The sequence below is a fragment of the Panthera tigris genome, chromosome A1, assembly GCF_018350195.1.
Source record: "Panthera tigris isolate Pti1 chromosome A1, P.tigris_Pti1_mat1.1, whole genome shotgun sequence".
NCBI classification, from domain to species: Eukaryota; Metazoa; Chordata; class Mammalia; order Carnivora; family Felidae; genus Panthera; species Panthera tigris.
The window spans coordinates 206,577,518-206,594,267 of NC_056660.1; the positions used below are offsets into that span (position 1 = coordinate 206,577,518).

At 40.7% G+C, this 16,750-nt stretch overlaps 1 protein-coding gene across 1 annotated transcript in view; it reads left to right on the forward strand.

Moving 5' to 3' along the window:
* The window catches only part of C9 (complement C9), a 53,390-nt gene that overhangs the window by 12,746 nt on the left and 23,894 nt on the right, over positions 1-16,750 (forward strand). The window contains exons 2-5 of the mRNA XM_007095451.3: positions 1,381-1,486; positions 1,886-2,030; positions 2,815-2,962; positions 10,403-10,541. Coding sequence (XP_007095513.1) covers positions 1,381-1,486; positions 1,886-2,030; positions 2,815-2,962; positions 10,403-10,541 — 538 coding nt within the window. The remainder of the gene's footprint in view (positions 1-1,380; positions 1,487-1,885; positions 2,031-2,814; positions 2,963-10,402; positions 10,542-16,750) is intronic.

Sequence of the window (16,750 nt, forward strand, 5' to 3'; positions counted from 1 at the left end):
AGGCTCTGTGCTGACAGCTCGGAGCCTGGAGCCTGCTTCGGATTCTGTGTCTCCCTCTCTCTCTGCCCTCCCCCCCTGCTCATGCTCTCTCAAAAATAAACAGTAAAAAAAAAATTTTTTTTTTAAATAAGAAGTGACATTGTGAAGGACAGGAGGGAAATGGGGGTGCCTGGAAGGGACTCAGAAAGAGTGTTTTATTTGCTTATTCATTTGCTTGTTTCTGCTTAATAGCAAAGACTTGAACACAATATATAACAAATTGAAAAACAGTTGGTAGCAAGGAAGAGTTTTAACGGAGGACAAATACAATTGGTCAACGTCTCAGAGAAGTGCTGGAATCTGGAGACTCTGTGGAGGGATTGGCCTTACCTAGCCACCCTTCTGGAGTAAGAGACTGTGCTCTAGAAAGAGTAGGTACCAGTTCAGGGAAGTGGGGGCAGGACATTTATAGGATTCTTGTTCAGTGGCTTTTGCTTTTGTTTCCTTTTCTTTTCTTGTCTTTCTTTCTTTCTTTCTTTCTTTCTTTCTTCTTTCTTTCTTTCCTTCTTTCTTTCTTTCTTTCTCTTTCTTTCTTTCTTTCATTGAATGATATAGTAATCCAAGGAGGTGTTGCAACCAGAAGAGATCCAAATAGTGAACAGAAGAAGAAAGAATTGTTCAAAGCCAGAAAAACGCTGCTGAGCTTTGGGTCTAGAGGGAGGAGGGGAAGGCTACTAGTGCCAAAATATATGCCTTAAAATCCATTATGGTAAGGGGTAAGTCCTGAAGCGGAGAGTGAAGTGGTCGGGCTTGCAGTTTAGGACACGCACGGTGCAGCGGGAGGTGGTCTTCGTCTACCAGGTGCAAGCTCCCAGAGTGCCTGGGCCCCCTGGCTGGAATTTTCAAGAGAACCAGGTCACCAGAGGCTTTCTCAGACTCTGGGGGATGCAAAGTGAAACCAGGTGCTTCACTGAGTTCATAAGTTGTTTGGAAATAAGTGACTAATCAGTGTAAAACAGGTAGCGGGAAGACCTGCTGGTTTTCCTCATCACCATTGTTTTCAATACAATTTATTGTCAAATTGGTTTCCATCCAGCGCCCGGTGCTCATCCCAACAGGTGCCCTCCTCAGTGCCCGTCACCCACTTTCTCCTCATCACCATGATTCCAGGCATCGTTAGATTCAAAGTTAAATTACAAAGCTGTACGAGAATTCAACAACAAAACCAGTTGAAAATACAAAGCAGCATGTGATCAAATGTCAAATGAGAGATATGGTAAACGGATACGTCCTTTGATTTTACAAGGCAGAAAAGTAGTAAAGAAATTAGACTGGCTTGTGAAGGCTTCTTGGAAACAGGCACATGTCACGCCACGAAGTTGACGCATTCTGTTGTCTTAGTTTTACCCCAGAGACCGAACAAGCGAATGAGACACCACTTCCGATAGACTGCAGAATGAGTTCCTGGAGCGAATGGTCAGTATGTGACCCTTGCCTCAAACAAATGGTAAGTATTCATTGTCATTCCCTCGGCTGATGTCCCCAAATGGAAACTGGGTTGCCGGTATCTCCAGGAAAAGGACTGGAGGGAGGGAGCCCCCAGCTGAATTCCAAACTGAGATGGAAAGATGGATATCTAAAGGGAAGAGTCTCATCCTGCTCGGAAATCTGAATGTGGTGGATAGTACTAAATGAGCGTCACAAGGAACCAGATTCTGCAGGAGAGACTGCCGACCCTAGAACGCCAGATGTCACTGTCACAAGCATTAGTGACTGCTTTTAGGGCTTCCATCGTAAAACCATAGACTCATCTGGGAGTAGAAGGCTACAGTGCTGTGGATGCAGTTTTAGACGTTATTCCTTTTTGGCGTTAGAAATTCTAATGTTTCCAGCTGGTTTTGTGCAGTTTCGTTCAAGGAACATTGAGGCCTTTGGACAATTTAAGGGGCAAAAGTGCGTGGATGCTGTGGGAGACAGACGACTGTGTGAGCCTACTGAGCCCTGCATAGACATGGAGGAAGACTGTGGGAATGAGTTTAAATGCGGCACAGGTAATCCTTGCATCCTCCTTGCTCATTGTGGGCTTCTGTGTGCACTCATGAACAGAAAAAAAACACGTCTGCTTTGACACGCTTATGGTTGCAAGTGTGAAAGGTACGAGTAAAAGGGCCACCTATAAATGTTGTACAAAGAATTCAAATGTATGCACATTCCCTCCCCTCTGTCATTAAAGTACACTCGATAACTTCAGGAAGAGAGGAAATTTGGCATTAGACACACAGTATCTTTTTTTTTCTTTTTTAAATATAATTTATTGTCAAGTTAGGTAACATACAGTTTATACAGTGTGATCTTGGCTCCGGGAGTAGATTCCCATGACTCATTGCCTACACACAACACCCGGTGCTCATCCTGACAAGTGCCCTCCTGAGTGCCCATTACCCATTTTCCCCTCCCTCCCCCCTTCAACCCTCAGTTTGTTCTCTGGATTTAAGAGTCTCTTATGGTTTGCCCCCCTCCCTGTTTGAAACTATTTTCCTCTTCCCCTCCCCCATCATCCTCTGTTAAGTTTCCACATATGAGTGAAAACGTATGATATCTGTCTTTCTCTAGCTGACTTATTTCACTTAGCATAACACCTTCCATTTCCATCCACGTTGTTGCAAATGGCAAGATTTAGCACTATCAACAATAGCCAAGTTATAGAAAGAGCCCAAATGTCCATCGACTGATGAATGGATAAAGAAGATGTGGTTTATATATACAATGGAATACTACTTGGCAATGAGAAAGAATGAAATCTTGCCACAGTGTCTTTCTTGATTTTGATTGCAGGCAGATGCATAAAGAGGCGACTTCTGTGTAATGGTGACAATGACTGCGGGGACTTTTCAGATGAGGATGATTGTGAAAGTGATCCCCGTCCTCCCTGCCGTGACAGAGTAGTGGAAGAATCCGAACTGGCCCGGACAGCAGGCTATGGGTCTGTACTTGGCTTAAATGTTTCTCTTTGAGGATGAAAGTGACCTCTATCTCCCCTGCTGTGCTGGGGTGACGGAGGGTCTGAGCTAGAGAGTAGCTCATGGGTCCGCTTTCTGTTTGAATTATGCTTGAGCTTGAAAGAAGGTAAAGTGCTGAATCAGTATCTCCAGATAATTTGGATACGCTGTCCAGCCTTAGTAGGGGGTCCATAGAATCAGGATGATAGGTGATTATTTGAGTCCAACAGGAGATGAAGCACCTCATTTATGAACCTCTGGAAGGCCATAGCAATGTTAAAGTGATATGTTAACACTTGAAATTGAAATCGCCTGTGGTTGGTCTGGCAATTCAATTCAAATATTTGAATTGTCAGCAAGACTGCCTTCCACTGGAACTTGTCCCGGATCTACACCTGGTTGTAAGTTCTCAGGAGTTTCCTGCCTTGTAGAGTTGACCCAGGAGTAGAGTTATTATAGGGCAGAATAATCAGTTCTGATGCCTGATGGCAATGGCGTTGAGACTCTGGTTCTCATTACAAGATGAAGTTCCACCCATGTTCTACATAGTAGCTCTGGGCAGCTAAGCTCAGGTGAGAAGTCTTGGACAGTTTAGAACTCAGAGTTCTGCAGAATAAGGACCATTACCCAGAGATCTGTGCCCTAGGAATTAGAAAAATGACATAAGCCCCAGGTGCTATCCTGTTCCAAATAGAGGACACCCCAGGAATGTCTACAGCATACTTTCCAATTGTGGTTCCGAGCTTTCTTCAGTGAAGGTACTTGCGGTGGATTTGTTGGCAAATTGTACTCAACAGAGACAGCTGTTCCCACATCCAGCGGTGTATTGACAGAGATGGCACATGGCTCTTTTTCGTTGCCCTGTAGTGCAATGTGTCTTATGAACCTCGTAATCCCAGTGCCTGGTTCATCATAGGCACTCATTAAATACTGGTGGGTAGATATATAGAGGAATTAATTAATTGATTGATTAATGAAAATAAGTGCTTCTAAAATACTGTCAATTGGCATCAGGTAAGATTGAGACTGGGTACCTGGAAACTCAGGTTCAGGACTCGAGTCCTGGAAATGGGGATAGGGAGAGGAAAGAAGAAGATGTGGGTGATGGTAAAAGCAAGAGGAGGAACTAAGGTATTGGTTCTCAACCAGAGGCGATTTTTTTTCCCAGAGGACATTTAGCAATGTCTGGAAACTATTTTGCGGGTCACAACAGTGGGGTATGGGATGGAGGACCCAGGGGGTGAGGGAGCACTGCTGGTATTCAGTGGGTAGAGGCCTTGGATGATGCTAACCATCCTGCAGTGCACAAGACCCACAATGTCATTGGTGCTCAGACTGAGACCTTATACCAAGGCAGGGGGCAGTTCCTAAGGTAAGACCCCCGCATCGGTTTGGCTACAAGCGGAAATGTCTTCTCTCTCTAAACCAGATGGAACTTGTGCTTGTTGAATCACAGTAAGGAAAAAAGTCCAGGAGACCAAGAGTCAGGCGCCAGATAAAACATTTCACACATCCTCTATTCACTTTATGAAATCTTGTCCTAGCAGCATTCAAGTATTGCCCACTAATACTAAGTGTCTTTGGCCTTTAGCCTAAAGGTAGGAGTCTTGAATCCAATAGTTTTTGTCTCCAGACTCAGGAGGTTATTTTAACAATTGTTAGTAAATGGTATTGGCGTTGTCTGCAACCTTATAACCAGATAACTGTATGCTCCAGTGAGTTCTGACTCTTCTTGCTGTTTTCTTCAAGGAGATACTGTGAGCCCCTGGTGAAAGTCCATTATCACTTTGTTTTGTGTTGTTGTAGATCCAGGAAACAGTTTTCTCTCTAATCTAAACAGATGGGCTTGAAGGTGGGCATTGCATATGTTATGTATTTTCACACAAGGCAAATTTATACCCTGTCTTATAAAAGGATACAGAAATTGTAGCCCACTTAGCTGAAAAACAATCATTCATAATCTATTGGTTTTCTTTGCTCAGAGAAAAGAAAAATTTCATATAAAGCATTTGTAGGAAGTTATATGATGAGGCATTCCAGAGAGCTGGCTAGGACTCCCTAAATACATCACCACCGTATGCTTTACCACCGTAAGGGCTGATTGAAGGGAACGTCAGAGGGCTGACTGTTCGAGACCAAGAAAGAGGGTGGGGCCCCAGCTACAGGAGAAGGTTGGCTGCAGAGGTGGAAAATGAGGTTGGTCCCCATAGAATAAGTCCACCAGCATTTTTAAATTAAATTCCCTACTACCATGAACAATTACCTATAACTAATTTAGGCTTCATAAAGCCTATTACTCTCCAACAGCTTTCATTTGCATAATACTTTGAACTTCTCAGCACCTTTTTCTACGTTGTTTCTCTATAGCTTTCCATAATAATCCTGTGAGGCTGTCAGAGGAGTTATTATTTTCATTTTACAGATAAAAACTGAGTGAAGCAAATAAAACCAGTTTAGTCTCTTTAGATTCTAGCAGAACTCTTTAGTCTCTAGTGGAACTGAAACCCACATTTCTCTGACTTTTATAAAACTAGATTTGTTTCACCATCACCTTGGCCTTCTGTTCACATGCTCATCACCACCCACATCACCATCACTGCAAAGCCCATGAATCAACACTTTATCTTCAAAGTAAAACTAACCTTAGAAAATGAAACTCCTTAGGTTGCTATTTATTACCCACATTTTTGAATTAAGAATATTGAAGAATAGTATAAATCAGTAATTAATATTTAGGAAGAGTTTCCAAAATGACATGCTTTATTAGATTTGAGATATTCTTCAATCCCATTAATGTTACATATTTATTTACGATGCATCTCCATTATTCTTCTAAGGGCCTAATGGGATATATCGAATAGAGGTAATAGGAGTAAACACCCTAGTCAGAGCAACATGCTTGTAAACTGCTTCTACACAGTCCACTCTGGAAACTCTCACTGAGACTTATCAGCAGTCATACACAGCCAGATTCTTTTACACATGAAAGTCACAAGTCATTACCTACAGTCCTTAACTTATATGTGTTTTTCATTTGAAGGACTCCCACTTAAATTCTTAATGCCAAGAGAATTCCCTTGTATCACAAATGTTTCCGCCTCTTGCCTTGTAGGCATCTGAGATTCTCCAGAAGTGTTTAGGGAAATCCCGAGCTCATCTTGCATTCATTGAAAAAATATAAATCCAAACCATCTGTAAATGATGTACAGCATGCAATGAATTACTTTTTTTTTTTTTTTTTTAATGTGCTCTAAGCATAACACCACTTCTGTGGAAGGATCTTTGTTTTCTGTTTACCTGGTAAATTGGAACTGCCTATGGTTCTAGATGCTGGCGTGAAAACAGGCACCTCTAGGTGCTGACAAAATATACATGCTTTTTTTAATTTCCCAGGCGATGACATTCCATCCATGAGAAGTTTTCATGTTTCTTGGCTGAAAAAAAAGTTGGCTCATTCTAGACTAGACTGGCCGTCTCTGTAGTAGTGGAACCAAGTCAAGTTTTGAAACATTTCTTCCTTAGTTGTGCTTTAGACTGTGGATCAGCTTCATTGTAACTTTCCAGATGGATGCAGCCAACTAGTCAATTTGCTGTTCTGTAAAACAAAACCTACAAAGTGGGGTATGCGTACCATGGGGTGCAAAAAAGACTTTCTAAGGGGCAGGTAAGTTTTAACATTGTAGTTTCCTCAACTATTAGTGGCTTAACTACTCTATTGGACTGACAGGAAATCTTCGATTCCATTCATATATATTGTTCATAAACTTGATAAGCTTAACAACTCCGTGGCATTCAGGTTATCAAACCCATTCTCCCCTTTCATCTCCCCTTTTAAAATCACTGAGCTTTCACTTTCCAAAAGGAGAATACACCCCTTACCCATCTAAATTTTACCATGTGGAAGAACCGAGAAATGTCTCCAAATATTGCTGCTCAGTTGGGCTCCAACGCCTTGTTAGTCAACTGGTCTCTCACTCTTTTTATCAACAACACTGAAAGATATTCTAATCAATTTTCAGAAAATGGGCTATGAAAATAATTTTTAATGAAAAACTAGTCTGTGACTTTTTTTGGCGTACATCTCAGAAGATCAAAGAATCAAGTGACATTGCCATGGCAAAATTCCTTCTATTCTTATCTACTTATGTACATGAGTAAAGTTTCTCAGCATTCACATCTATAAAAATAGAAAGTAGGAATACAGTTGATCATGAATCTTGTCTTTTTCTAGCAATAAGTAATATTCACCCACAAGGGCAGGAACTCATCAATTAATTTAAAAAGAAGTCCCATTCATTTCACTGAGACACCATTCCCCCCCCCAAATTACTTATGTTTATTTATTACTTTAAAATTTTTAATACTTATATATACTGATAATAATAATAACAACTCAATCCAGAGGAACTTTTAATTACTTAAACCTTATGGTCAAAAGGTATCTTGAAATTTTAGAAATTTCACTTAATATCTTTTTAGTACAGAAAAGTATAAAAAAGTAATCAATTAAAATTTCCAAGATATCTGTACTGCAAAGGAAACAATCAACAAAACTAAAAGGCAACTGATGGAATGGGAAAAGGTATTTGCAAATGACATATCAGACAAAGGGCTAGTATCCAAAATCTATAAAGAACTCACCAAACTCCACACCTGAAAAACAAATAATCCAGTGAAGAAATGGGCAGAACACATGAATGGACACTTTTCTAAAGAAGACATCCAGATGGCCAACAGGCACATGAAAAGATGCTCAACGTCACTCCTCATCACGGAAATACAAATCAAAACAACACTGAGATACCACCTCACACCAGTCAGAGTGGCTAAAATGAACACATCAGGAGACTATAGATGCTGGCGAGGATGTGGAGAAACGGGAACCCTCTTGCACTGTTGGTGGGAACGCAAACTGGTGCAGCCGCTCTGGAAAACAGTGTGGAGGTTCCTCAAAAAATTAAAAATAGATCTACCCTATGACCCAGCAATAGCACTGCTAGGAATTTACCCAAGGGATACAAGAGTGCTGATGCATAGAGGCACTTGTACCCCAATGTTTATAACAGCACTTTCAACAATAGCCAAATTATGGAAAGAGCCTAAATGTTCATCAACTGACGAAGGATAAAGAAGATATGGTTTATATATACAATGGAATACTACTTGGCAATGAGAAAGAATGAAATCTGGCCATTTGTAACAACGTGGACGGAACTGGAGAGTGTTGTGCTAAGTGAAATAAGTCATACAGAGAAAGACAGATACCATATGTTTTCACTCATATGTGGATCCTGAGAAACTTAACAGAAGACCATGGGGGAGGGGAAGGGGAAAAAAAAGTTACAGAGAAGGAAGGAGGCAAACCATAAGAGACTCTTAAATACTGAGAATAAACTGAGGGTTGATGGGTGGGGGGAGGGGAAAGTGGGTGATGGGCATTGAGGAGGGCACCTTTTGGGATGAGCACCGGGTGTTGTATGGAAACCAATTTGACAATAAATTATATAAATTTAAAAAAAATTCCAAGCTAAAATAACCTCACATTAGATGAAAATTCTGTGGAATTGGAATAGAAATATGGATTCAAGAATAAAAAGGGGTAAGTGCATATGAACAATCTTTGTATCTTTCACTCATTTTGTAGTGAACCTAAAACTTCTCTGAAAAATAAATTGTCTTTAAAAAAAAAAGGAATCAAAAAGAATACCACAAACTGTCTAGTTGCTAAAGATATATAAACATTGCAGTGATTTGATACCCACCCAATACTATGGCATTTCATTGGATTTATTTTAAAAAGAGGCAAAATAATTGTATTTTAAGGTGTAAATAAATATTTGTAGCCTGCTGAGAAATTATACCCTTTGCAACTACTTAAATTTAAGATGAAAAACTTTTTAAGTTTTTTTTTTTATGTTTTGCTTATTTTTGAGAGAGAGAGAGACAGAGAGAAAGACAGAGCATGAGCAGGGGAGGGCAGAGAGAGAGAAGGAGACAGAATATGAAGCAGGCTCCAGGCTCTGAGCTTTCAGCACAGAGCCTGATGCAGGGCTTGAACTCACCAGCCATGAGATCGTGACCTGAGCTGAAGTCGGATGTTCAACCGACTGAGCCACCTGGGCACCCCAAGATGAAAAATTTTATATGTCAAACAAAAATTGTGCAGGCGGGCTGAGTTGGACATCATCTTTTATAGAGTAAACGAGCAGAAAATCTGGACACTTCTACGTGAAGTCATGCCATACACATTTCCACCTCCATGCTTTTATGCACACCATTCCTCCTGCCCTTGCATCCCCATCCTTCAAAACCCAAGTCAAATCCTACTTCTTCTAAAACTCTATTTATGACCCTGAAATGGGGTTTCTTCCTGTCGGGAACCTGTGTAGCACTTACCTGTGCTGCTCATTTGGCACATGTGTATTTGTCTTTGGATTATTTTGTTTTAAAGTTTATTTACTTATTTTGAGAAATCACACACAAGCGGGGTAGGGGTAGAGAGCGAGAGAGATCGAATCCCAAAAGTTTGGGTCGTGGTCTAGAAAATGGAAGAATTTCTGCTTTTGTGTCAAACTCAGTTACAACTGTGCAGATCAAACCTCCGTCTTGGCCTCCTTGGTCTAGAACCCCATATTCCAGAGGCAGTCTAGATAGCAATGACTGTTCCTCTAATAAACAGAAGTGTTCTTCTCAGAGAATGCTTCTTGTTCATACGTGGCTTTGAGCCCTACAACTCAAACTTAACTTCTTTTAAGTTAAATAAGGTTTCTATTTCTGAATTGAACCTTTCCAAATAAAAATATTTTGCTGGGAGGAAAAAGTAGAACTTTTGAGAATGCCTTGTCAGGATGCTGAAATTTTTGTGTTTCCCTTTGGAAAATATAATACAGATGATATAAGCCTGGAGGGAATGAGGTTCTTGACAAGCAGTGAGGCAGATGGAGGAAAAAGCTTAAGTTTAAAGAGCATGGGGAGAGAAAGAGCCCCAATGTTGATTCGTAGATTAAAAATTACATGCATATGTTATACCGCCCCCCTGAGATGCTCTGTTCTCAAATAATTTAAATAGGTGGTATTACAGAGTTGGCTCTTAGTTCACTAAGGGAAGTTAGCTGAGAGTTACAACACTGGGGTTAAGACTCTAGGAGCCAGATGGTCCCTTGCTCCCTACTTACTGCATATCTTTCATTGTAGTCTCCGCAGTGCCGCGGTTGCCTGGAAGTTTATAAGGTCTTCCTAAGGTGTGCCTCCTGCCAGAGATGTAAAGCAGAAGTGAGCAGGCTCTTGCTTCTGTTCCTGATTATATCACGCATGTGTTGGGGGCGGGGGGCTGAGCCAAAGCTCTCTCTTTCCCCAGCTACAGAGGACTGCCTTGCATTAGCTCCTGGTATCGCCATACCTAATGCTACTCTGTTCATTCTCAGCATCAACATCTTAGGGATGGATCCCCTAAACACACCTTTTGACAATGAGTTCTACAATGGATTCTGTGACCGGGTTCGGGATGGAAATACCTTGGTCTACTACCGCAGGCCCTGGAACGTGGCTTCTCTGGCCTATGAAGTAAGTCTCAGAAGCGACCACATTGCCCAACTTTTAGCTGAAAAGCCACTTCAATAAGTTTAACACTAAATAATTTGAAAAGTCCAGTGGAATAAGAATTTGATGTGAATATAAGACTGACTTAAAGAAAAAGGGGTGTGGCTTCAATCTCTTTTGAAAACACACGGTGGTCTACAGCCAATCCTCAGTAATGTGCACATAGCAATAGAGTTTTGGCAAATACCTAGACCCCATAAAGAGAATCATCTAAGATCCTGATAAAACTAAAAATTAAATTAATGCTGATTTAAGTACTGGGTACACTGCTTGCATGCTATTCAAGACCAGTGTTTTGCTAGCATACCAGTGAAAACCCATCTTTATATTCCCCTTGGTAAAGCCTGCTTGACTAATGTGAATGGCTCTTTTCACTAACCTCACACCTCTCTAGCGCCTGTAAAGCTATTTCTTAAAATGACTTTTACTCTACACAATGCCACCCCAAACGTAATCATCTTCCTAAAAGTCACCTAAATTCTCTAGAACCATCACAAACTGGACCTGTCCATTTAAAAGATTAGTATTTATCTGGGGCACCTGGATGGCTCAGTCGGTTGAGCATCCAACTTCGGCTCAGGTCATGATCTCGCAGTCTGTGAGTTCGAGCCCGGCGTCGGGCTCTGTGCTGACAGCTCAGAGCCTGGAGCCTGCTTCTGGATTCTGTGTCTCCCTCTCTCTCTGCCCCTCCCCCGCCCATGCTCTGTCTCTCTCTCTCTCTCTCTCTCTCTCTCTCTCTCTCTGTCAAAAATAAATAAACATTAAAATTTTTTTAAAATAAAGATTAGTATTTATCACCTTTAGAGAGACTTGATCTAAGCAAGATATAATAAAGAACAATAATTGGCTTATTCTGAACCAGAAGCGACAACAATTTGTTTTCTTAAATGGTCTCAGGGATGACCCATAAAGTTTGCTTTATTCAGTTTTCACAGAGTCCTTTATTACTATTGTTACTCACAATGGTTTCAAAAACACATACACTTTTAAATGAATACAGTTGGTATTTCTATTATTTTTGACAATGTTGTAAAACAATACCTACCCATTGTAACCTGAAGTGATCATGCTTTCCCATAAATACTAAAGAGTTTAAAGTCTGAACTATTTGGAGGGCATTTTTTTTCATATGCAGCCACATCACCCTATATTTTTGTACCTGTAAGTCCAGAATGGAATCGATTTCCCCCCAAATTTCAGGGAACATGTTGGATTATTGATCTTTCCCCGTCGATGCCAGATTTACCCTCTTTAAGCACATTTTTTGAGGGGAAGACGATCTTTCTAAAGAGTATTACAAATGTTCCACTTTCTTAAAAAAAAGAACATACCAAAGATAAGGTGACCTTTGTCATTGCTGATGGAAGAAGGGCTTGTTGTCTTACTTAATTTTGTTTCTCATCTGCGTCACAGTTTTCCTGTCGTCACTGTGACCAGCCTCTTGGCTCCTCTATAGGTAGGAATGGCTGCAAGTGACACAAGATGGTGAGGGCTGGGGCATTGCGTGGGACTGACCCTGAAGCTACATTCGGAGAGCAAATACAGTGTTTTCTCTTATTTGCAACCCTGGAAACAGAGGGGCTTCTGCACTCAGAGTAGTTTGGATTTTACAGAGGAGATGTGTTTCTTACCCTATAGATTACTTACACCCCCAGGGGAGCTGGGAGCAGCGTCCCATAACCAAACGCATTGGATGTGGACCTGGATTTTTAGTCGGTGTCAACTGATAGGAGTGCTGATGAAGTTGGCTGGGAGTTTGCTAACATCCCCAAATCACCTTCTTGGCGCTACAACTGCTGGTGCTCCCCCCACTCTAATCTGTTGTAAGCTTGGGAAATAGACAAATTTGTTTCTGCCATACAGAAAAGAACCTAAGTGGAAATCTCTATTTTGACTTCTTAGAATTTCTTTTTGCACTTTCTAATATTCAATGTAATATTTTACCTCTTTTTTCATGCATATTATTACAGTAACTGAAGGCAAAGAATGCATTTTTATTTTATTTTGTTTTGTTTCGTTTTATTTTACTTAAATTCAAGTTAGTTAACATATAGTATAATAATGGTTTCAGAGAATAATTTAGTGATTCACCACCAGCATATAACACCCAGTGCTCATCCCAACAAGTGCCTTCCTTAATGCCCATCACCCAATTAGCCATCCCCCCACTCAACGTCCATCTAGCAGCCCTTAGTTTGTTCTCAGTATTGAAGAGTCTCTTGTGGTTTGCCTCCCTCTCTGTTTTTATTTTATTTTTGCCTCTCTTCCCCTATGTTTATCTGTTTTGTGTCTTAAATTCCACATATGAGTGAAATCATATATTTGTCTTTCTCTGAATGGCTTATTTCACTTAGCATAATACATTCTAATTCCATCACATTGTTGCAAATGGCAAGATTCATTCTTTTTGATTGCCAAGTGATATTCCATTGTGTATATAGTGTGTGTGTGTGTATATATGTGTGTGTGTGTGTGTGTGTGTGTGTGTGGTATATATATATATATATATATATATATATATATCCCATCTGAAGGCAAAGAATTCATTTTATACTTCTTTATATCCTATTATACTAATACCCAACTCAATATATGTATATGGAATATGCTCAACAAATTTTTATTGGATGAATTCATTTGTTTAAATCCTATTTTATTATTCTTTGACAATAACTTATTGTCTTTTATTTTTTTTGAAAGAACTTTACTGGCCTATCATGATATGAAGAATATTTCTTAATAAAGTCATCTTTCCCTGATGACTTCACACTCTCTCAGTGCCTCTTATCTCAAATGTGGCTCTGGTTCTAGAACACACTGCATAGGTTGGAATCCCAATTCTGCCCCTAAGCAGTGGTGAGATCTCAGGCATATTATTTATCCTCATCATGCCTCAGTTTACTCATCTTTAGAATAGAAATAATGATACCTACCTTGTAAAGATAAACGAATCTAAAACACTCAGGAAATTAGTGGCACATAGCAAACACTCAATAAATATTTGTATTATTCTTTCTTAAGAATATAGTTAGTAAAAGGCTTAGCTACAATTAAGTGTGTAATTAACAGTCACATTACATGTCAAGGTTTATTGGCTACTTTGTAAGTCAGAAGTGATGGCTAAGAACCACTGAAGCCCGCAGTTGTGGGGAAAAAGCAGTGATGGTTACATGCACGAATCAGTTCCTTTTCACTTGTTTTCCTCTGGTCCTCTCCACTTTTGTTGTTGAAAGTCATGATTTGTAAATCAGGTTTCAGGTTTTCATTACAATTTTCTTTAAACTGGATCACCATAAGTATGTAAGATTTATGAGATCAACAAAGAATTGTAAAATGCACTTGGATTATAATCATCTTTTCCTGCCCAAATCCTGCCAAAACCCTGGGTGACTTATATCCTGTGGCTGCCAATAACTTCTTGTTGCCTCTTAACATCCTGTATCTATTCTACGACAGCTACTCACATCTGGATCCACATCCTTAACCTGTGTTCACCAAAACAGTGCTGTCTCTGAAAAATCTGAACATCAGGAAATCAAACATTTAACTCTTTGCCTCACTGCAACTGACCAGTCTCTCTGCTCTCACACTTGTTTAGACCACAGACCTACTCTTGGGCCCCATGGAGACCCAGTTCTTTGGCATCTATTTTCCTCCCAGTTGATCTTACATAACAAACTCACCATGGATGTAAGGTATGGAGACAGACAGACAAAAGTGACACCCCCCCCCCCCCACTGGATGATGATAGGCCACCAAAAAAGATGTGGGAAGTCAGGGAAGGGGGAGTCTGCCAAAAAAAGAGTCAAAGTCAATTCCAAGAACAAGATAATGATTTGAGTGTTGATAATTTTGAGTGTGAGTTTCTGCGTGACGTCTAGGTGAAGTTGTCTTGCAAAGAGTAGATTATACAAACGTGAGCAGAGACAGAACAATCTGAATTGGAGGCAGAAATTTAGGAATCATCAGCATACAGATGATCATTAAAAGCTTAAGAGTGCTTGAGATCCTCCAGGAAGCATACAATGAGAGAACAAAGAACATAGGAATGAGGTCCTAGAGCACAGCTAACATTTAAGACACAGGCAGGGAAAATGATCTCTCGAAGACACTGGCTAAATTTCAAATTACCCCCAAATTTAGTAGCTAAACAATTAGGCTGAGGGCGGCTCCTGAGATTGCAGTCAGTCTCTTCTTTCTAGGTCCTTCTCTCAATTAGTGAGAGATGGCATTAGTAATAATAATAGATAATAGATGGTTTTATTATCTATCTGCACAAAGTCTCAGTGGCCTCTTTAACAGTTTTATCTCTTTACCTTCTATTTCCAGTCACTCTCCCACCTCTCCCTTTCAATTTGAACTCTGAAATATTTATTGGTTGTGTTCTATCTCTTCCACTCCCAGTGCCAGAAGTAATGTTTCTTTCTTTTCAAGAAGTATCAGCTGGATAAACCTTTGTATAGGAGAGCTTTAACTGACCTTTATAATGTGCATGGCCTTCTGGAACACCCTTTGCCCCTCTTTGTAATTTCAGCTTCTCCACATCTGTTTATTTTGGTTTTCATAAAGAAACTTGCGGGGCACCTGGGTGGCTCAGTCAGTTAAGTGTCCAACTCTTGATTTCAGCTCGGGTCATGAACTCCTAGTTTGTGAGAACAAGCCCCGCCCTGGGCTCTGTGCTGACAGCACAGAGTCTGCTTGGGATTCTCTCTCTCTGCTGCCTCTCCCCCACTTGCATGCATGCTCTCGCTCTCAAAAGAAATAAATAAACATTAAATAAGAAAGAAAGAACCTTGCTTCTATCCTTGCATCATCCTGCTTTCTATAATCTTGCCTCTTGGCCTCTCTTTAAAGATTTTTGCTCTTTCTTCATGATGAGTCCCAATATTGGTCCATCTCTGAATGCCTGGCATTGAGCTCAGACTTCTTTTTGGATGAATGGATATTTTCTTTGCCTTTTTCAACCCAGCTTTTGTCTCTGTGCTTTCTAGAGTGACCTCACCTTCACTGTTTCAGACTCACTACTGTCATCCTGGCATAGTGAGACAGGATTGCTCAACAGCACCCTAACACCCTAAGGCTAATATTCTCTTACACCTACAAGCAATCCTCCACACTGCTAAACTGATCTCTGCCAGTGCCACTTTCTTTCTAGCCATGTCAGGAATAAGTGCGGGTGCCTACAGATTACACCACTCCTATCTTGCAGCCAATTAGAACACAGTAGCTAAGAAGAGCTCAGTCTTCCAGGAGAGTTAGGGAGTAGTTTTCTGGTGCCATTTTGCTCAGCTTTGCCACTTCCCAGCATTGAAGACTGAGTAGAATTGTCTTCAGTTGCTTCTGTTAGAATAGATTGTCAAGTTTTAACAGGATAAAGATCAACAACAAGGAAGCCATGGCCTACTATCAGGAAGGTCAGAGGCCTATCCTGGCAGTACTCCAGATGGAGCTGGATAAAACCAGACAGGCCTAAAATGGCAGGTACCATGACAGGAAACCCCTGACCAAATTAGGGAGAAAAAGCACAAGGCCCTGCTTCTGGCCATATTCTGCCCCTTAGTTAATAACCATCAATAAAAGATAGAAACCCAACCCCCAGGGTGCATCTCTCTCTCTCTGTCTCTCTCTCTCTCTCTCTCTCTCTCTCTCTCTCACCTAATCACCTATATAAAGAATGTATCTTTTACTTTAATAAACTTTTCCATTTATGTCGCTCATCCACTGTGTTGAGTGTCTGTCCTCAAATTCTTTCTTAGGTCAAGACCAACAAGTCACCTTCCCTGACTCCCTCCAGATGGGCTGGGTCAAGGCCTGAGGGCCCGGGGTCTCCCCAGCTCACCCAACAATACTTCCACTAGCCTTAGATCTCAAGGCAACAAAAATCCTATTCATGTTTCAAAGGCTAAGTTCAAGGCAACCTTTTCTGTGAGTCTTTTCTTTATTTTACTAGTCAGAATTTGTCAAGCCCTCTTTGGCAGTGTAGCATAAGAATTAACAGCTTGGCCCTGGAATCAGACTTTCTGGGTTTCAATTCTAGATGGACCACTTCCTAGCTGTGTGACCTTGGACAAATTTCTTTCTTTTTTTGAATGTTTTTATTTATTTTTGAGACAGAGAGAGACAGAGGATGAGCAGGGGAGGGGCAGAGAGAGAGCGAGACACAGAATCTGAAG